Below are 20615 nucleotides of genomic sequence, written 5' to 3'. Positions count from 1 at the left end.
GAGTCCCAGCCCACACAGCCTCTCCCAGAGCGCCTGTGGGGGCTCAGCGGGTCACATCCCCCCTTGTCGGTCCTGCCAGCCACCCTAGGAAGTGTTACTATTTTTCCTGCTTTATAGAAGATGACACGAGGCACAGAGAAGATGAAAGACTTGCCCAGGGTCACACAGCTGGACTGCTCTACTTCCTCTAGGAACACAGAAGGCTTTCTCTGCGCCCCCCCCCACTCCCCCCCACCCCGGTCAAACCTCCCTCCCATCCTGGCTCCCCCTCCCTCCTCTCCCAAATCAGTCTGCTGTCTGCACACCGCTCTTTCCTGCAGTGGGGCCCCTGTCCCCCTCTTTACATTAACACATCACCTTCCCAACGGAGAGACTTTGGGGCTCTGGTTGCCCCGTGGTTGGGGGTCTCAGCGCCCCCCACGCGGCTGACCATCAGCCACCTCTGTCCAGCAAGGCTGCCTTGGAGATTGTCCACCTGCCTCCCGGATCTCTTCTGTCCTGGCCTGAGCGCCTCAGATGGGGTCTGGAGGCCCTGTCTGTCCCCTCACACCCCTCCACCTCCGACCCTGCCCTTCCTGGCCCTTCCGCAGCCCCCTGCGGAGCCCACCACAGCCCTCCTGGGGTTCCCCCAACCCGCTCCCCTCCACCCCGCTATGTGGCCTCTGCACCTGCAAGGGGCCTGGGGGGTGCTCAGGTCACACCCTGCCCCTTCCTAGGAGGTTGGAGGGGGTCAGGAGGGCCCCGGGAGTGGGCAGGGGCTCGAGCCAGACCCTCCCAGAGCCCACAGAGGCTGACGGCAGGCAGGGTCCTGTGGGGGCCATTTGCCAAGGCGCTTAGGAGAGGTTGGCCGCTATTAGGGTGCTGTAATATTCATGAAGGGAAGATTAGATATTTAAATTTATTCAGCAATAAATGCGTCTCAGTGGGGGAGCATTCCTCACGCTAAACAAACAAGCAAGCAGGGGCTAATTAATTATTTACAGGAACAGGAGGCTGCCTGTGGCCTGGGGGAGAGGGGGGCAAGAGACCCCAGGCCCTGGGCCGGACCCCCCACTCCCCGATTTCCCACGCTGCCCTGTGGGTCTGGCCCCCTGTGTGCCCCCTTCTGGGATTTCTTTTCCCAGAAATCTCACCTACAAGCATGCTGATGGCTTTGGGCAAGTCCCTTCCCCTCCCTGTGCCTCTGTCTCCCCACTCTACCAGGTAACAGGACCTCCCTCCCCATTTGCCGGGAGGATTCAGTGAGGGAAGGCATCAAAATGCCCTGCATTTTCTCACACGGTCCCCCCTGGGTCACTTGTCTTCCAGGTGGGGCGGGGGAGACCAAGGCCCAGTCACCCACCCTGTAGGCAGAAGGCTGCTCTGCCCAGCAGGCTCTTGGGGGCCTCTTTTGCCCCAGGGACAGATGCGCTGCTGGATGGAGATGTCACTGAGAAAGCCCTGGGCCGAGAGGGCTGGGGAGCTGGGGATGAGCTTGAGGCCTGAGGGGGCTGGGGGAGGGGGCGCCCCTCTTGAGCGCAAGAAGCCACCTGGGTCTGGGCCCTAGGGACCACTCCCCACCCAGACACCTCCCCCCGAAGGTCCCAGGGCTGGGAGCCCAGCCTGAGGAGAGGCCCCCCGCCCCCACCAGCCTGGGTCCAGCCTTCAGTGGCTCCCCGGGCCCCCACCACCTCCACAGAGGTCCCAAATGCCAGGGCTGAGAGGACTGAGTGGCTGGGGAAACTGAGTCCCCGAGAGGGTACCGGTGGGGTCAGGGACAGATGCCTAAGCCCCAGACCCTGAGGAGGACAAGCAGAGCCAGAAAGCCTGGAGAAATGACCCAGCCCGGGGGCACTGTGCCCCCTCCTCCCTCTGTCCCCCCTACACTCTCCATCTCTGGCCTCCAGTCCCCTCCTGGGTCCCAGTTGAGCCTCAGGAGCTATGACCCCACGGGATGCCCATTGCCAGAACCACCTCTGGCCTCTGCCCACAGCCCCGCTCACTGGATCGACAAGCCCGCACTGGCCCCTGCTCTGTGAGACTTGGCCTATTGGGGGAGACAGAGCCCACCTTGGCCAGACCCCACCCTTGCGGTGCCAAGGCGGGTGGGCACCCCAGGGAGAAGATGGATGGACGAGAGCTCCACGATGTGATGCGAAGTTCATTACCGGGTGAGATCAACTCCTTAAACGGGGATTTGGAAACATTAGGCTTCATTACGTACACAATGGCGGCGTCTCATTCATCACGCAAAAATCACTCCCGTTATTAAAATCCCCACGGCAGCTGCAGGAAGGGGCCTGGCCTGGCAGCATCTTGCCTGCGGAGGGTGGGGTGCGGGCCCCGGAGGCCTCTGCTAGAGTCCCCGCTGGGTTGGGGGGCCTGAGTCCTCCTGTCCCTCCTATCCAGGAAGGAGGCCTGCGCAGGGCTAGGAGTGGGGAGCACGGTTCCCTCCAGGGACCCAGTGCCTCAGTGTTGTCATCTGCAAAGTGGAGCAGTTAGCGGTACCCCCAAACCCCGGCACTGGGCTGAGGGTCCCCGGGATCCTGCAGGAGAGGCTCCACGAGGCCCGGCTCCACACCCTGAGTGCTCAGTACGGGGAGGCTGCTGCTCATGCCGCCATCACCATCTGGGCTGGGGCAGGGATGCCTGGGGTCTTTTCTTGGGGGAGGACACGTCACTCCCTCACCCCTACAACCTCCCACGGCCCCCATGAGTCCATGAAATAAAATCTTCCACCCCAAGCGAGGCTGGGGTTCCCTCCAGCCTCCCGGAGATGACTGGCCTCTGTGTCTCTCCCAACTGCCCAGCTGCGAGGGGGGGTGGGGGGGTGGGGCTTGCCAGGTGCTGGCCCTGCCCCATGCAGGGAGGGGACCCTGGGGTGGGGGGGCGGCTCTACCTCACTGCAAGCCCTGAAGTGGGAGAAGATGGAGCTGGACAAGAGGGAAAGGGGGTGGGAGCAGGCAGGCCCTGTGTGCAGCTGGGAGGGCTCCCCTGAGGAGGTGGCATCTGAACAGAGCCGTGAGTGATGAGAAAGAATGTGCTTTGGGAAGCTGGAGGAGGCCGCCTCAGGCAGAGGGCATGGGCGGGCCATAGGGAGAGTGGGGGGGGGTGTGAGGGGGAGTGGGAGGTGGGGGAAGGGGGCGGAAGGGCTGCATCTGATCAGTGGGACTGGTAGAAGCAGCTAGAACCGCTTCCATGGCCGCCCTGAGAAATTTGAGCAGGGGCAGGGCGTGGCCTGGGACACCTCTGAGTGTGGGGGTTGGGGGGCTTTGCTGTTCCCCATGGAATGCTCCTGCGGGGTCTGCTGGGCTCAGGCCAGAGCCCCCCCCCCAACACGAGAGCCTCTCCCCCAACCCCCACCTGGCCCACAGCAGGGCTCCAGACTAGTTTGGGGACTGGGTGCTCAGCGCTTGGGGCCCCTGCTTCCCCTGAGTCCAGCCCCTTCCAGGCAGGGTACTGAGGCCACCCTGTCTGCCCACTGTGCCCCGCCGTGACTGTGGCCGTGGGCAGCCACTGGACAGAAGTGGAGGCCCTGGCGATGCTTGGAAGCTCCCATCTGAGGCTTTGCTAATCCCGGGCCTGCCTGGCGCTGAGCAGAGGGGAGCCAGCGGGAGCAGGGAGAGAGCAAGGAGGCGGCAGAGAGAGCGAGAGGATGAGAAATGGAGAGCGGGCACACGAGCGAGAGAAATGGGGAGCGGGCCAGAGATGCCCTGTGGCTGGGAGAGACAGAGACAGAGCAGGAAGGGCAGGCAAGGGCAGAGGCAGAGAAGGACAGACAGAGACAGAGAGACAGACACACAGAGACACAGCGACAGAGGCAGAGACAGAAAGGGACAGGGAGGGGCAGAGACAGAGAAAGATACAGGCAGAGATAGGCAGAGACAGAAGCAGAGAGACAGAGACAGAAAGAAAAAGTGAGAGATAGGAGAGAGAAGGAGAGAGGAAAGGGGGGTGGGCAACAGCCCTGGCCAGGGCCTCAGTGTGGCGAGGAGAAGGTGGGCCCGGGGTGGTGGGCTTTCCTCAAGCCGAGGGGCCGCTGCAGGGGGGCCAGGGCTGGGCTGTGAACACGCGCACAGGTGCCCAGGCTGTGGGAGCGGGGCCCCTGGGCACAGCTGCTCTGCACACAGGTCTGCCCCGAGCACCTAACCTTGGCCAGGAGGTGGATAGACAAACACCCTGTGCATGTCCCGTCGGAGGGGAGTCTGACAGGGAGGTATTTGGTACTTAAATAACCACACAAATGGGAGTCTGATCACCATGGGTAACAGAATGCCAGCCCACAAGGTGCTGGGGCTGCTGCGTCCTCGCACCCAGGACAGTGGCAGGGCATGGGGAGCCCTTAGTAAATGGAGCAGGACGGGAGGGGGTGGGTGGGAGGGGCTGCCCTGCCATCAAGGTAAGGAGGCAGGATGGTTGTGGTGGGAGGGCAGAGGAGCCTTACTTAGGTCCAGGAGCAGCACATGCAAAGGCCCTGTGCCAGGACAGGGGGCTGTAGGAGCTGTGTGCCCAGGGTCTGGTGTGGGCACAGGGATCGGGGCTGCACAGGGCCCGGCGGGCGGGAAGGCGGGCAGCTGGGCCGCGGTGGGGCCGGGGCTGGCTGCTGCCGATTTGCTGGGGCCACTGAGCTCTCCTTGGCAATGAGCGTGCACGGAGAGGACCAGCCCTTCGGGGAGCCGGCCAGGCAAGAGCAGAGATGGCGGCCGCGTGAGCAGAAGGCGGCCCTGAATTAATCTGTCACTAAAGCTTGGCCGTGGCAGGCGCAGTCATGATTTAGATGAATAATTGAAACGCTCTGATACATTTATTATCCCTTTAGTGCAAAAGTGGCAGAGAAAGACGAGGGGTAATTGAAAAAGAGCGCACAAATCTCCGCGAGAAAGCCGGCTCCTTATCGCCGAGTAAACATTTCAGTCCTAATAAACAGGAGAGACACGCGTCAGGGCCCTGTCGATTCCCATCCTGATTTAGGGCCCGCCTCCCTTCTTACCATACAATAGGAGAGCGGTCTGTTTTTTTAAAAAAATATGTTTATCGAGCCAGTGAAAGTCTCTCCAGGAAGGAGGCGGGGAAGCAGGTGTGGCCTCCCGTGGTCCGGGGTCTGAGGGTCTAGTGGGTAGGTGGGCCTCGCCCACCCAGTCTCCCCGGTGCACCTGCCGGCGCTCCACGGCGCCTCTCCACGCCTCCTTATGCATCGAACTCCTATTCACCCTTCAGGGCTTGAGTCAGATGCCCCCTCTGCTGGGCAGCCTCCTACCGAACTGGGTCTCTCTGAGGACAGAGCCGAGGAGCCCTGAGTCCCCACTGCCACCCACACTCAGAGAGAGCCCTGGGGAGGAATGAGGGTGAGGGCGGAGTCAGGGGGCTTCCCAGAGACTCATGGGGCTCCCTTCACCAAAGCCCTGCAGGCCAGGCCCAGGCCTCCTCCTGAGTCATCGCTGTCCCCACCCCCCAACTCTACCTCCCCCCATTCCTGCCTGCTGTCCCTCCCCTCCCCGCCACCCCAGGGCAGGGCTGTGGGACCTGTGTGCCAGCTCGGCTCTCTGCTGGCTCTCAGGAAAGGGCCCCGCATACAGAGAGCGCAACGGCCCGCCCGTAAATGGGCTTGGAACCCCCTAGAACCCAGTCCCGAAGAGAGTGCGTTCTCGTGTGCTCTAGTGGGGAGATCAGTGATAAGACCGAACAGGAAATAATGCCCTCCACTAAAATGGGAACCTGTGCTCCGGAAAAAGCCACAGAGCAGGGGGAGAGGGTCGGCTGGGGCCTGCAGCGCAACTCAGAGTGGCCAGGGCAGGCCACCCTTGCCTGATGCTTGCGTGGATGGGAGAGCAGGGGGATGGGGGTGCTGACGGTGTAGGTGGGTGGATAGGTGGGTGGGAGGTACGTGGTTGATGGGGAAGGAAGGCAGATGGGTGGGGGGGTAGATAGAGGAATCGGGGGTAGACTGGTGGGTGGCAGGGGTAGATGGAGAGGTGGGTGGCAGGTGGGTGGGTGGAGGGGGTTAGGTGGGGGGCAGGGCAAGAGGGTGGGTGGTGATAGGAGGGTGGGGAGTGAGCAGAGGCTGAACCCCCGTGGGGTTGGACTCAGGAAGAGAGGGAGAAAGCTCAGGTGACCCCACGGGAAGACAGATGCGGGTCTGGGTAGAGCCAGGTGGGGACCTGGGCCACCCAGTCCCTGGTTCCTGCTGCCTGTGGCTCCCACCGGGGCAGTCGGGGGGAGGTTAAGGCTGGATAGAGCAGCAGGGGGCACAGGTGGCAGACCCGAGGGCGGAGGACATCTCAGAGGGCTGGGACCATCTGGGCTCCAGCCCTAGGCAGGCTCCAGGCCCCCAAGCCCCAGCCTCGCCCCTACCGCGGTCCCCTCCCTGCCACCTCCACCTTGTTCCAATCACATTAGCAGAGTGACAGCCCCAGCGAGCTCTCGAGGCGGCTCCATAAATCTCGGCCGGTGTTAAAAGGCTGGACTCCGGGCCCACTTCCTCCTGGGTCCTGGCCCACCCCATCCATCTCTGCCGGAGGCAGGCAGCCCCTGGGGCCAGCTCTGCCTCCTCCCCTCCTCAGTGCTGCCGGAAGGGGAGCTGGAGGACCCCTCCCTACCTCCCCACTCAGTCTGGCCAGAGCAGGTGCTCTTTGACCTCTCAGAGGGAGGTCGCCAGGCCACAGCTGAGCCCCTCCCTGCCCTGCCGAAACCCTCAGTGGCTCCCACTGCCCTCCCCAGCAAGTCCTTCGCGGAACACGCCGGGCCATCCCTGCCTGTCTGCAGTTCACTCATTCATTCAACAACCCTTTCACTGAGCAGCGACCATAGGCGTCAGATCCAGTTTTAGCTGCTGGAGACCCAGCAGTGCCCTCCGGAGCTTTGTTCTCAGAGGGGAGAGAGCCAATCCGCAGTGATGGCGACAGGTGAGTTACAGGGCACGACCCGCTGGGAGACAGCAGCTCCGGGGTGGGCTGGGGTGGGGGAGGCAGGCTACAGCGGCGGTAGGCACAGGCAGCTGCAGTTTCAATGAGGGGTCAGGGAGGGCCGCCCCGAGAGGGTGGCAAGCCCAGAAACCTGGCCAGAGGCAATGGGAGAGGCCACAGGCCGCAGCTGGGGAAGAGGGTTCCGCGGCGAGGGGACAGCCGGTGCGCAGGCCTGGGGCAGGGGCAGCAGGGAGGCTAGTGCCCAGGGAGGGAGGGCTGGCCAGTGGCAGGGAGTCTGGCAGGTGGCTGGGGCCCTAAGAACTTGGCCTTGGCTCTGAGTGAGGGGAGAGCCCTGGCAGAGTTTTGAGCAGAAGAGGGGCAATGACCTGACTTAGGATTTAAAAGGCCCACACCTTTCTGTGGTCTTTTGTCTCCCAGAACTGCACGGCTACAACTCCAGCTCCCCACGGGCTCCGGGAGGCTCTGGCCTCCTCTCCCCTTGGGGGGCTGTAACGGCTCCAATCTTCTGAGTTTCCCCAAATGCCCCATGTTTTCCCTCACTCTGGGCTTCACCTGTGCTGTTCCCTCTGGACAGCACACCCTTCCCATGGCTCTTTGCTGGCTGCCTTCCAGCCATCCCTCAGGTCCCAGTGTAGGCACCACCTCCTTCCAAGAGCCCTGCTCCCCCATCGCACAGAGCACGCGGTGGGTGGGGGGTCTCATCTGACCTGTGAGCTCGGGGAGGGCAGGGACCAGGCCCCTCTGGTCCGACACCCGGCTCGGGGCCCAGCACGCACGCGATGGGTACCAGGTGCTCAGTCCCTGGGGAATGAATGAACACACACACACACACACACACACACACACACACACACACAAAGGAGAGGGATGTCTGAAGGCAGAACACGGCAGGCGGCAAATCAGCGACAGCCCTCACGTCCTCCAAAAGGGACAGGCTTCAGCAAAAGGTCCTGGCTGGACCCCCAGCCCCAGTGAAGCCCGGCACTCCGTGAGGCCTCCGGGATAGCTGTGACCTCCACAGGGACAGTGGAGGAGAAGCGGGGGAGGGAGGCCACAAACAGACCCCCGCCACGCGTCCTGCATCCTGGCCGGTCCCGACAGCTCTTAGCACTGTTCTTATTTATTCCTGACCTCAATGCCCCTTTTATTTTTCCCCCTTTTAAAACCTGGCCTGGGCCCCGCCACTGCTGCCGTAAACACGGCCCCGGGATTTATCCGACGGCGCATTAACCCTTGCCCCCCAGCTCACCAATCATGCTGCCGCCTGTGCCGACAGCGGGCAGCCCAGCCGGTGGGGGCTGAGGGGCCCGGGGACGAGAGGCTCGTGTGGCCCGCCCGGGCAGGGCTGACCAGGGGAGGTGGGCATGGGGTGGGGGAGGGAGGCACAGGGACTGGGGCCCACCTTGGCCACACGCTGCCAAGCGTGTAGGCCGCGTCCCTGCAGGCTGGGCCCACCCTGCCCTCCCCCTCGTGCCCACCTGGTGCTGCTGGAGCCCTTGCTTGGTGGTGGGGAGCCACAGGAACACACACGCGCCTTCTGGGGGGCCTCACAGCCCGCAGAGCGCTCCCTGACTTGGAGAGGCCTTCTCCTGGCTGTGGGGCCGCCCTCCGAGGTCGTCGTAGAGTGGGGCAGATCGGCTTGCGTGCCCAGGTGGGAAAACTGAAGCCCAAGGGCTGGGCTTTCCCTCCCGCACCTGCAGCCTCCAGTCCTAGGCCTCGTCTCTCTAACCCTCACGTGTCCGGCCACGCTGCGGCCCCCAGCCCCCCAGGTGCAGACCAGGAGGCCTCTCTCTTCAGAGCCTGGGGACCTGCTGGGTCCCCCGGTAGCGAGTGGGGCCAGGCCCGCCATCCAGGGCTCTGGCTTTGTCCCCAGCAATGGCAGGCCAGGCTTGGCCGAGGGGGTGGGTGTCAGAAAAGGTCAGAGATGGAGAAATGGGGGGAGGCGCACAGCAGGGGTGATGGGGAGGGCTGTGGGGGGCAGGCGCATGGCTGGGCACGATGGGCAAGGAGGCCCAGAGGAGAGAAGAAGCCATGGAAGGAGAGATTTCAGGAACCCAACCCCCAGACCCATGTCCCCCTCTACACCCCCCACCACCCCCCAGCCACAGAAGAGCCCACTTACCGCCGCCGCCTCCGAGCAGGGAGCTGTTGGCTGCAAGAGAGAGAGAGAAAGGCCGGTCAGCTGGGGAGTAGCTGGTGGGCCAGCAGCTCGTGGAGAGGGGAGGTGGGGCGCTGGCCGCTGGGCCCGAGCGGCAGGCCGGGAGCCCCGGGGGTTTCAGACTCTGGGCCCAGGATTTTCTCTGAGGCAGGGGCAGAGAAGGGGGAGGCGGGGTCTCCCTCTCCTGCTGAGGCTCCTGCTGGGCCTGGGGTTTGCAGGGTGGTGGGGGCCCAGCTGCTCACCCCAGAAACAGCCCTGTGCAGGGTCTGGAGCGGCCGCAGACCTGTGGCCACGTGTATCCTTTCGTTCATTCACTCTGGTGACCCAGCGTCTCTCGAGGGCCATCTGTGTCAGGCCTGGTCCCTGGCTTTGGAGCTCACAGGACACAGCTGGAAGCCACTAGAAAATTCTGTGCACCTGTGCTGAGTACTGCCCAGGGAACGAGTGAGGGGGTGGGGAGGGGAGAGTGGGGAGGGGTAGGGGGTAAGAACATGAGCCCGTGAACCAGGGCTGGGGCACACAACAGACAGCAGGGACCCCATCCCGGGGCAGCACGGTGAGGGTGCAGAGCCCTGGGACTGGAACCGAAGCTGGTTCAACAAATGGCTGACTTGAGCCACCTTGCTCTGTGCCTCAGTTTCCCCCCGGAGAATCTCCCAGGGTTGGTGTGAAGGCCAAGGCAGAGAGAGGGGTCCTCAGCTCCAGCCCCCTCCCCGGGGCCCGGCAGCTGGGGCTGACCTGTCCATCTCGCTCTGCCCGGCCTGCAGCCCCCTCCTGCTTCTCCATGGGGCTGACGGGAGGGCAAAGTGAAGCTGGCAGCCGCTCGGCCCACAAGTCAGGGCCCCTCACCAGCCGGGGCTCTGGCTCCTGGCCTCGCAGCTGCCTCGGTGCTCATTGCTGGGGCCAGTGAGGGGAAGTGACGGGTGAGATGGGACAGGTGCTGCCCAGGTGGGGACCAGCTGTGCCTCGACTCCTCTGGACCCCAGAGTCCGGGCTCCCAGGTGGAGCCTGCTCCCGCACCCCACCTACCTTCTGGGGTCCCGGTGCCGCCCCTCTATGGGAGGAGCACAGGGAGCAGAGCCTGGGGCCAGGAGTGGGGGCCCCTTTGGGGCAGGCCCGTCCTCCCGCCTGGGGTTCCGTGCAGACACTGTGGACCCTGCTAAGTGATGTCGGGTGGCTCCGAGCGCCTGGTCTCCCAGAGCTGACAGCTCTTCGCTTGGGGAATAATTAATTCCACAGCCCGAAAACCCAGGGCTGCAAGTTGCCACGTTACTTGCGAGATTAATACAAGCAGCTAATTAAGATGGAGAGGCGAGGAGCGGCCGGGCGCTCCCAGAGCAGGGCTGGGGGGCTGCGGGGAAGGCGGGAGGAAGGCTGGCTAAGCAGGCCGGGAGGCGGCTGGGAGCTGGAGCCCCGGCACGAGGAGGACCAGGCGGGGACCGCCAGGCAGATGCGGGCAGGCGGGCTCCTACAGGGCCCTGGAGGACGCTGGGGCCCCCGGAAAGCTCGACCCCAGTGGGCGGTGAGGACCTACAGCCAAGCACGGAATGACTGCTTTGCACACATGATCCCATTTAACAATCCCAGCAGGGCCCCACGGGGGTGCCAGGCTCCCATTTTACAGATGAGAAGCCTGAGGCTGGGGGGCTGAGGGGCATTGTGGTGGTGGCAGGACATGAACGGGGTCTGACTGTAGCCAAGCTGTAAGGCAGGCTGACCTCGAGGGCAGCGCAGGGAGGCTCACACCCCCCCCAACCCCGGCCGGGGCTCGGGCCCGGGCCCGACTCTTCTACACTGTAGCCCTTCGGACGCAGTCTGGACCTGCCCCCCAACCCCAACCCACCCCAAGGCTCGGCCTGCAGTGCGAGGGGCTGGACCTGGGGACAGCCCTGCTCAGGAGCCAGCAGGGGGAGGCCTGGGCATCTGGGGTTGGCCCAGAGCGGTCCTGGCAGCTGTCGGAAGCTGCCCTCCGTGGCCTTTCCCCACCTCCCCCCCCCCCCGTCACCTCTCTCTCTTAATTAACACCGGCCGCAAACGAGCTGGCTCCCGCTCACAGGGGGCTCGGTGCCAAATGTGTTGGCAGCAAGCCTCGAAGGGGCGGGAGGGGAAGGGGCACTGACCTGCCGTTCTGCAGGCCCCTGTTGGAAGGAACGTACCCCACCGCCGCCTGGTTTCCCTTGAACCCCACCACGTGTTGGTCTGCCCAGGTCGGGGACTGGGGTGAGCTGCCCCGATGTCTACCAGGCCAGGAACACCGGAGGGCTGAGGGCAGAGGTGGGCCAGGGGACTCCACCCAGACTGAAAGGATTTCACCGGGCTGAGCCCGAAGAAGGGCAAGCCAGGTGGCCGGGTCGTGTCACCTGTCCCAGGTGGGAACAGGCAGGCGCTGGGTCTCAGTCTTGGGCTACCCAGAGGACCTGGTCACCAGCTTGTCCCCAGGCTCAGTGGGTGTCCCACATATGAGGCTGGTCTGTGTGTCCTCTTCCTCCAGCCCACTGGGCTGACAGTCTCCGGCTCCTCCTCCTCCCCTTGTCCCCACCATGCTCCCTTCAGTTTAAATCACAACTGGTCATGAGCCCATTTTTCAGATGAGAAAACAGGTTCACAGAGGGATGGGGAAGGGAGGGGAGGCCTCTGACCCAGGATGGCTGGTTGTCAGCGTGCCTTCTCCTTCTGTTTCTTTTTAAATACTTAATTTTTTAAAGTAATCTCTACACCCAATGTGGGACTCGAACTCACAACCCCGAGATCAAGAGCTGCAGGCTCCACCGACGGAGCCAGCCGGACGCCCCAACCACATCCTTCTTGACCCCCACACGCTCCCTGTGTGTTCCCAACGCCTTCTTGCTGAGACAGGGTGACGGGTGAGTAGCCGTGAGCTGTGGAGACAAGCACTGAGCTTCCAAATGAAGCCAGGGGTCGTGACCTGGCCCCATCCCAGGGACCCCAATATGGCCCAGCGAAGCAGGGGTCTCTGAGCTCCTGAGCAGTGTCACCCTGGGACTTGGGGAAGGGGCATGAGGCCTGCTCCGGCTTTGGTGAGGGTGAGGTGGGGGGTGGCGGTTCCCGGGCCACAGCATGCACCCCGGGGGCTGGGGGTGCCTCTCCCCAGGGCTGCCACCCTGTCTGCTTACCGGTCCCCACGGCAGGGTGAGGTGGCCCAGCCCTGCCCCATCCCCCACTCACAGACACGCGTGCACCATGCTCCATGGGGCGTCATTAACTGGCTCTGAGCCTCGGCACTGAGCCTGTGACCTTGGGGTGGAAATGAGGTCCACACCCCTTGATGCCAGTCACTGCCAAATCCTCTGTCCCCTGACAGGGGCCCACGAGGTTAGGGGCTGAGGGTCCCCAGGGACATCACCCCCTTCCTCCTTGCATTCTGCCTGCCCCTCCCTGCCCCCCACCTGCCCTTCATGTAGGGCACTTGCCCAGGTGTTCATTCCACCCTTCTCAGGCCCAGGGCACCTCCCCCAAGGGCCCCAGTCCCTTCCCCTGCCCCCCAGCAGTTGTGCCCCCCTGGGGGGGAGGGGGAGTTGCCCCCCAGTTTGGGCCCCAGCATCCAGCCCACCACGTCAGGGGCTGGCGTGTGGTCGCTGTGCTAGGAAAGGGAGAAGGCCAGACCCCGAGGGCTTGGCCACGGTCATTACAGGTCAGAGGAGGCCCCGGGCGAAGGCGGACAGACCTGGCTGGCCCCTTCTTCACTCTCAACCTGAAGCATTTTAATTGGTTGCTGACATTTGTCACGAGCCACCAAGTACAAAGAGATGAAAAAGACCCAGTCCCTGGGCCTCAGGAGCTCCCAGGCCTAAAGGGTAGGCAAGGGAGGGACAAGATCCGGTGAGGCCTGGCAGCTGGGAGGGCTTCCTGGAGGAGGTGGTATTTGAGCTGAGGCTGGAGGGAGGCAATAGCACAGCTTCAGAGAAAAGGAGAGGCCTGCAGGGGAGGGGCACAGCAGGGGCCCTAAGGAGTCTGAGCATTTCCTGGGGCAGAATGAGGAGCTGCAGGGGTTGGGGAAGGAGCTCTGCAGGCTGGAGGGGGGGGGTGGCGCACAGACTGAGCCAGGGCACTGGAGCTGGGTGCTGGGGAGGGGCCGGTGGGGGGCCAAAGGGAGGCTCTGAGACACACAGACACCTCTTCCTCTTCTGACCACCCCCGCCCTGCCACCCACCCCTCCTGCCCTAGACAGGCAGCCCCTTGTGAAAAGAATGGCCCCCACTTTGAGGGCGGGGCAGTGCATAGCGGGCATGGGCCAGAACCCATGATATTTTTAGGGACCCATGAAAATGTAATTTCTTTTCAAATCAGAAGAAGAGGGGTGCCTGGGTGGCTCAGCTGGTCCAATGTCCAACTCTCAGGTTCTGCTCAGGTCAGGATCTCAAGGTCATAGGATCAAGTCCAGCCCCCGCTGACTGGTGTGTCTGTCTCAGATTCTCCCCCTTCTGCCCCTTGTGCGAGCTCATACACACTCTCTCTCTCTAATAAATAAATAAATCTTTAAAAATATTAAAAACAAAATCAGAAGAGTAAATGAACTTTGAGTCTGAAATTATTTTTAGTATATAATGTTAATACATTTTGTCTTTATGCCAACAAACTCATAAAATCAGCTTCTAACATACATTTTTTAATGTTTGTTATTAATTGTTTTATGTGGTTAAGTGATCCTCTAATATATTTTGGTAGAAAAAGGGCCCACAGTGGCAGAAGTGCTGGGGCCTAGGCCTGGTAAGCTTGGACTTGCTCTGACTTCTTTTTTTTTTTTAAAAGATTTTATTTATTTATTTGACAGAGATCACAAGTAGGCAGAGAGGCAGGCAGAGAGAGAGGGGGAAGCAGGCTCCCCGCTGAGCACAGAGCCCAATGCAGGGCTCAATCCCAGGATCCTGGGATCATGACCTGAGCCAAAGGCAGAGGCTTTAACCCACTGAGCCACCCAGGTGCCCCCTTGCTCTGACTTCTTTAACCCTTTCCCTGTGTGGAAGGCATGTTACTGACCCATTTTACAGATGAGAGAGCCGAGCCATAGAAAACTATGTTCTCACAATGCAAATTTGAGCATCTCCTGTTTTATCCCGGTTTCCTGATGAAACCCTCCCAAAGCTCCCCTGTGCTCTCAGGACAAAGAACGGGGCCCAGCCTGGGGCCCACTGGCTCCTCTCCTCCTCCCCTTCCCCTCATTTCCCCATGGGCCACACTCCGGGGCCTCAAATTGGCTCCATTTCCTCCAGCCCCAGGGCCTTTGCATGGGCTGCTGCCTCTTCAGAGGAGACCCTGAACATCCCCCACCCTGAGAGCCAGCCTTGAGGGGCACACCCAGCTACCCACCTCGGCTCCTGCAGGCCACAGATCACTGCCTCCAGCCTCCTTACCTCCTAGGTCAGTGCTATGTGTGTCATTCATACTTGTCCCCTGTCCCCGGCTCCCAGCCCTGAGCTCGGTGCACAGCAGGTGACCGCCAACCATTTACACTGGGTTAGGGGCTATGCCCAGAGTCACTCAGCGAGGCCACCCTGGGGCCTGCCCAGCTCCGCGGCCATCAGGACTTGTGGAAAAGCCTAACCCCTAACCGAGGGGCCCTCTGGAGGCAGGACCGGGGGTGGGGGGCGTGCAGGTGACGGGGCTGGTCCAAGGGCAGTGTTAGGAGGCCACAGACGAGCCGCCCACCTTCTCCGGACACATCCTCCAGGCCAGGGTGTGGGAGGCGAGCGGGTGTTGTGCGGGGGCTGGGCTGCACAGAGGAGACCCAGTGACCCGAGGAAAGCGCTGAGCAGGTTACTGGGCCGGGGAGAGCCCTGGTGAGCGGGCGCAGCGGTGACTTTGAGCCGGTCACAGCCCCTTGGTGTGCGGAGGCTGCCGCCGCTGCTGCTCCAAATACCTCGTCCTGGCTCTCAGTGCCTGCAGGGCTGCCAGCCACCGGCCAGCCTCGGGGAATGAAGGCTGCTCCCCCAGAACCCCAGCCCCTCAGCCTGGCCCACTCGCCTCCCCCTTCCTCAGAAGGCCCGATCTCAGCTTCCTAGCATTTGACAAACACAAATCCAGCCCCTACTCTTGTGCCAGGCGCTGGGACACAGCTGGGCCAGGCGCTGTGGGCACAGAGCTCATTATCCGGGAGGCAGAGAAACAACAGAACAAGAAGGAACTCGAACAAAGATTACCATTTGTGCCAGAGGTTAGGAAGCGAGGAGAGAATGGCCGGCCAGTGAGTGAGGGTGGGGTGGGGTGGGGGTGATCTAGAAGGAGTCAAGGATCTGCTGAACATAAGGAGCCAGCTGTGAGGGGCACCCCCAATGTGGGGGACAGCCTGTGCGAAGGTCCTGAGGCAGAGGGAGGAGGCCATTTGTAGCTGAAGCAGAGTGAGTTGGGGGAGAGAAGTGGGAGAGGAGGTCAGAGCCAACTGGGGCCAGAGCAGCTCAGAGTGGACAAGAAGGGGACCTGCTGGTGACTGCATTGCAGAGGTGATCCCCCCCAGGCCTGGAGCACCCCACAATGCCTGTGTGTGTCCCATCACTACTGTTCTGTTGCAGCCGCCGTGTGCCTGGCTGTGAGCCCCCATGGCCCCCCAGCACCCCAAAGTCTGGCACGGCGGCTGGTGCCGGGAGACCAGACCGCTGGTAGCCCCAGCCCCGCCCGGAGGGTTAGGGGAGCTGGCTTTGTTCTTGGGACACCAGAGCAATCGCCCGCCCCCACTTCCTGCAGGCCTACGCTGGGTATCCGTGTTACTTGAGGGTGAGTTGTTTAAAACACGCTTTAGATTAGAAATGTCCCACAGATGGAATAAAATGTGACATGTGCTGAATTTTTGAAGATAAAACAAGAGACTTCAAAGGCATCTCAAGCTGTGAAAGCAGTTGCCGTGTTTGACAGACTCGGTCCCCCAGGCCAAGGTCACTGTCCTCTTAGGTGGGGCTGCCTGGGGGTGGGGGATGTGAGGCTTCCTAGACTTTCCCCAGGCTGGGAGGCAGGGGCCTGACGTGTGGACACACCCCTTCCCGCCCTATGGACAGATGGGGAAACTGAGGCATGGAGCGGCAAAGTGAGCTGCTCAAGGTCCCCGCTCTTAGTCGGAGGAGCCACCATTCTTGTGCTCTGCAAGTTCTGGTCCTGAAACCCCCAGCTGTGATCTTGGGCCCCCAGGGCCTTGGGCTCCTCATCCATGGGCTGGAGGGTCCATTAACTGAGGCCCTCGTGGGGCAGAGATGATATAGTTTAAAATCACTATAAAACCGGGTGCCTGGCCAGCTCAGTCAGAAGAGCATGCGACTCTTGATCTTGGGGTTGTAAATTCGAGCCCCACATTGGGTGGAGAGATTACTTAAAAATGAAATCTTAAAAAAAAAAAAAAGCCTATAAAATTGTTAGGTCCTCAGAGCTCCATAGTGGCAGTGGGTATGAGGGGCTGGGGTCCCTGGTCAGCCAGGGAGAAGGGGGTCAGCCTGCTGATGGGCTGGATTAATACTTTTTTAAAAAGATTTTATTTATTTATTTGACAGAGAGAGAGATCACAAGTAGGCAAAGAGGCAGACAGAGAGAGAGGGAAGCAGACTCCCTGCTGACCAGAGAGCTTGATGTGGGGCTCGATCCCAGGACCTTGAGATCATGGCCTGAGCGACCTGAGCTGAAGGCAGAGGCTTAACCCACTGAGCCGCCCAGGCGCCCCTGGATTAATTATCTTAATAGCAGCTTCTTCCTACCAAGGTTTGCTTACCAGCTTCCTAGGGAGAGCAGTAGGGATCCTGCAGTCACTGTGGCTCCCTTTCACAGATGGGGAAACTGAGGCTCAGGTAAGTCTGGGGCCCAAGGCCACACAGGTTAGGGTGGTGGAGAGAGGGTTTGAATCCTCTTGGCCTGCCAGGAACCTGGGCCACTAAGCATCCCGCTCAGCCAGATTTAGCCTGTCTGCCCTCAGGACTGAGTCCCCACTCGGTCTTCTCTGAGAGGAGCGCTGTGATTCCCTAAATTTGTTGGGAGCTGTACCCAGCTGGGATCCCCCTTCCAGGGTCTCCCTTTCCCACTGGCCCTGTGTCAGCCTCCCTTTGCCGTGGAAGGGCTTCCCCCAGCCCTGCCCCACACCTCCTGCCTCCCATCCTTGGTTCCAGAGCCCCCGGTCTACCCCAGGGGGCCCTCCCTGACACCTCTGCCTACAAAAGCCACCCAGAAAAAAAAAAAGAAAAGAAAAGAAAAGCCACCCAGTTGGTTATTTAAGCTCTAAGCAGGTGCCCTGGCTGTGGGAGAGTCCCCTTCTGCCTGGGTTTCTTCGGCTCTACCCCCGGAGAGCCAACCTCTCAGACATCTGTCCCCAAGCTGGACCCCAAGCCCTTGGAGCCTCAATGTCCCCCAACAACCATTCTCCACGCCCTGTCCCCAGGCGACTTCTCCAAGCTGGACCCCAAGCCCTTGGAGCCTCAATGTCCCCCAACAACCATTCTCCACGCCCCATCCCCAGGCGACTTCTCCTTATTGGTGTTTTTGTTATACAAGAAATTCATGTCGAATGCCCCAAATTGGATAATATACATAAACAAAAAGCAAAAGAAAATGAGTCACCCATTAGCTCATCATGCAGAGTATGAGCTTCAGCCCCTGCCCATACTCTCCTGCAGGACCTCTTTAAAGAAAAACAAAAAATAGTTAATAACGCATTTATCGAGCAAATTCTCTGGGCCAGGCACTGGGCCAAGTGTTTCCAGTGGATTCTTTCATCTTTCCCTCCCCCCTGAGCCTAAAGAGAGGGTCCTGTTATTTTTCCCACTTTGCAGATGAGGAAAGAGAGTCAGGGCAAGGTGTCGGGACTTGCCCAAGGTCACAGAGCTGGGGGGTGGGGAGAGCCGGGGTTTGAATCGGTCTGATTTCCAAGGAAGGGCTGCGGAAGGCTGCAGCGCTGGGGGGACCCCCGGCAGCCCGGGCCTCCCCTCCCCCAGGAGCCAGGGGGCTGGCGCTCCCATCCGTGCCATTAGCATAACCAAGAGCATCCCTGAAACCCAATTACCAGGAGACGGCTTGGGCCCCAGCCAGCCGGGTGCAGTCTCCTTCTCCGCAGGAATGAGGGGCTGGGGCCGAGGGAGCCCTGGCGGGTGGGAGAGCGGACGAGTGGACGGCACGAGAAAATGTCCTGGTGGGGGAGGAGCAGGCGGCCCCTCCTCTGCGGCTGGGAGGAGTGTGAAGAGGACCCCAAGGCAGCCTTGACCTCCCTGCTCAGCCCCAGTGGAAGGGGCCTCAAGATCATAGCTTCCTTCACCCCCAGCTTGCTGGGTGACCCCAGGCAGGCCCTTGCCCTCTCTGAGCATCAGTTTTCTTCCTGGAGGAGAAAACCCGGGTGTATTGAAGCAGAACACAAACTATGGGCTTGGAGAAGAAAAGAGAGTGTTGGCCAACTGGTCCGCTGCCTCTCACCCTCCAGTCCGTCCTCTCCAGCAACTGATCCTTTTCTATTTTTTTTTTCAAGATGTATTTATTTATTTTAGAGGGAGAGAGAGAGAGAGCGCGCGTGCGCGTGCAGGAGCACGAGCAATGTGCGCCCTGTGGGGGGTTTGCGGAGGGAGAGAGAGAATCTTAAAACTCTGAACTCCCCTGAGATCATGACCTAAGCCGGAAACCAAGAGTCAGACGCTTAACCAACTGAGCCACCCAGGCGCCCTTTTTCTACTGACCTCATACGCAGGAAAGCTATGCGGCACATGCACGGTTGCCCCGATGTGCACCCAGCCCGCCCCCTACCCCCCACTCCCAGCCCCACACACAGGACCTCACAGAGGAGGGCAAACCCTCCCCCCACCTATGGAGGAACCCACTACCTTGAATTTGGTGTGTATTTTCTTTAGAGTTTTCCTTTGTAGGCCCCTCAGCAAGCTATGACCTTGGTCTGTTCCTTTTATCTATAAAGGGGAGCACCTGGGATGGGCTGCTTGGTCTGTCTTCACTGCCCTGTAATATGCCAGACTGGGGCTGGCCCGCCTCCTCCAGCTGTCCTCCCTCTGAGCATCAGCCAGGAAGGCCCGGTTTTGTCCCAGGGAGCATCTTGTACACCCCCCAAACCTGCGTGCTGCAGGCTGTCTCCCACACACATACACTGGGGGTGGGGGGCTGTGGGGGTTGTGAGATACACACATCTTTAACTTTACTAGTTATTGCCAAATTGCTCTCCGAAGTGGTTGTTCAGATCATCGCTTTAAAATATAAATTAGATCATGTCACTTTCCTGCTTAAAACTCTCAAATAGCTTCCTATGACACTTAGAATAAAATCCATATTCCTTTCCACGAATGCACAGCTGCATACCACGCTCTGCTCCCCCCAGTGTCCTGGCCTCTCTTCTCTTCCTTGAATAGATCTGGTTCTTTTATTTTATTTTTTTAAAGATTTTATTTATTTATTTGACAGAGATCACAAGCAGGTGGAGAGGCAGGCAGAGAGAGAGGAGGAAGCAGGCTCCCTGCTGAGCAGAGAGCCCGATGCGGGGCTCAATCCCAGAACCCTGGGATCATGACCTGAACCGAAGGCAGAGGCTTTAACACACTGAGCCACCCAGGCGCCCCAGATCTGGTTCTTTTATGACCCAGGGCCTTTGCATATACTGCTCCCTCTGCCTGGCACACCCTTCCAGCTCTTTCCAGACCCGCCTCTTCTCAGCTTTCAGGTTTCCATGACAACGGCACCTCCTCTGACCCACCCAATGAGAGCGTCTCCTGCCCTGTTCCTCTTCTCACCTTGTTTATTTTGGAGACCACACCTTGGTCCCCCGTCAGCAGGATCTTGTCTACGAATTTGTTTACTGGTTTTAGTCCCAGCATGGCGGCCAATGGGAGAGGACCTAGCGTGCGTTGTTCATTCCGGGGCCCCAGAAGCCAGCACAGGCCTGGCACCAAAGATCTACTCTTACTATATGGTTCACTCCTCCAACAGACATTGATCTGCCCTCTGGTCACAAAGTCTGGAGGGATGAATGAGCTCCGAGTGTTAGGGAGGGAGGCAGTTCTGGAGAGGGGAGTGTGATCAAGCTGAGGGCAGAGGGTCAGCCCGACCCAGAGGGCTATGATCTGTCTCCCAGGGTGGGGAGCCCCGGCAGGGGCTGGAGCTGGAGCGGGAAGTAGCAGGGCTGGGACTGCACTTGAGAAAAAGCCTCCTCAGAGCTGAGAGGGAGAAGACCAGAGGCGGTGGACTGGGAGGCAGGAGCGGGGAGGGAGTAGGGAGGACGGTGGGGGCAGAGGATGGGTGGACAGAGGACAGGAGAGGTAATGCTGACCCACAGAGACTACTCAGAGGACCAGGAGAGACAGGACTGGATGGGGCATGGGATCGGCTTCCAAATGTGGCACAATCCAGTCCCCCCACTCTCCCGACTCCTCCACCACCACCTTCCACCACTATGGGAAGCAGGAAGGGAGCTCTCCCCATGAGGTCCGAGAGGGAAGCAGAAATCCAGAGGCCCCTCCCTGGACCCCGGCGAGGCATCCCGGCCTAGCCCATTCCCTCCAGGTAGAGACGGAAAACTGGGACTCTAGAAGGAAAGGAACTGGCAGAAGATCTCACAGCTGAATGCTTACCCTTGTTGCTTC

At 60.9% G+C, this 20615-nt stretch overlaps 1 protein-coding gene across 1 annotated transcript in view; it reads right to left on the bottom strand.

Annotated features, from left to right (window-relative positions):
- The window catches only part of MACROD1 (mono-ADP ribosylhydrolase 1), a 142872-nt gene that overhangs the window by 4977 nt on the left and 117280 nt on the right, over nt 1-20615 (bottom strand). Inside the window, 1 exon segment of the mRNA XM_080817269.1 lies at nt 9025-9054. Within this exon segment, the coding sequence (XP_080673395.1) occupies nt 9025-9054 (30 nt within the window).

Source organism: Martes martes (assembly GCF_963455335.1).
Source record: "Martes martes genome assembly, chromosome: 10".
In the NCBI taxonomy this organism is placed as follows: domain Eukaryota; kingdom Metazoa; phylum Chordata; class Mammalia; order Carnivora; family Mustelidae; genus Martes; species Martes martes.
This window is presented reverse-complemented; position numbering and strand designations above follow the sequence as displayed.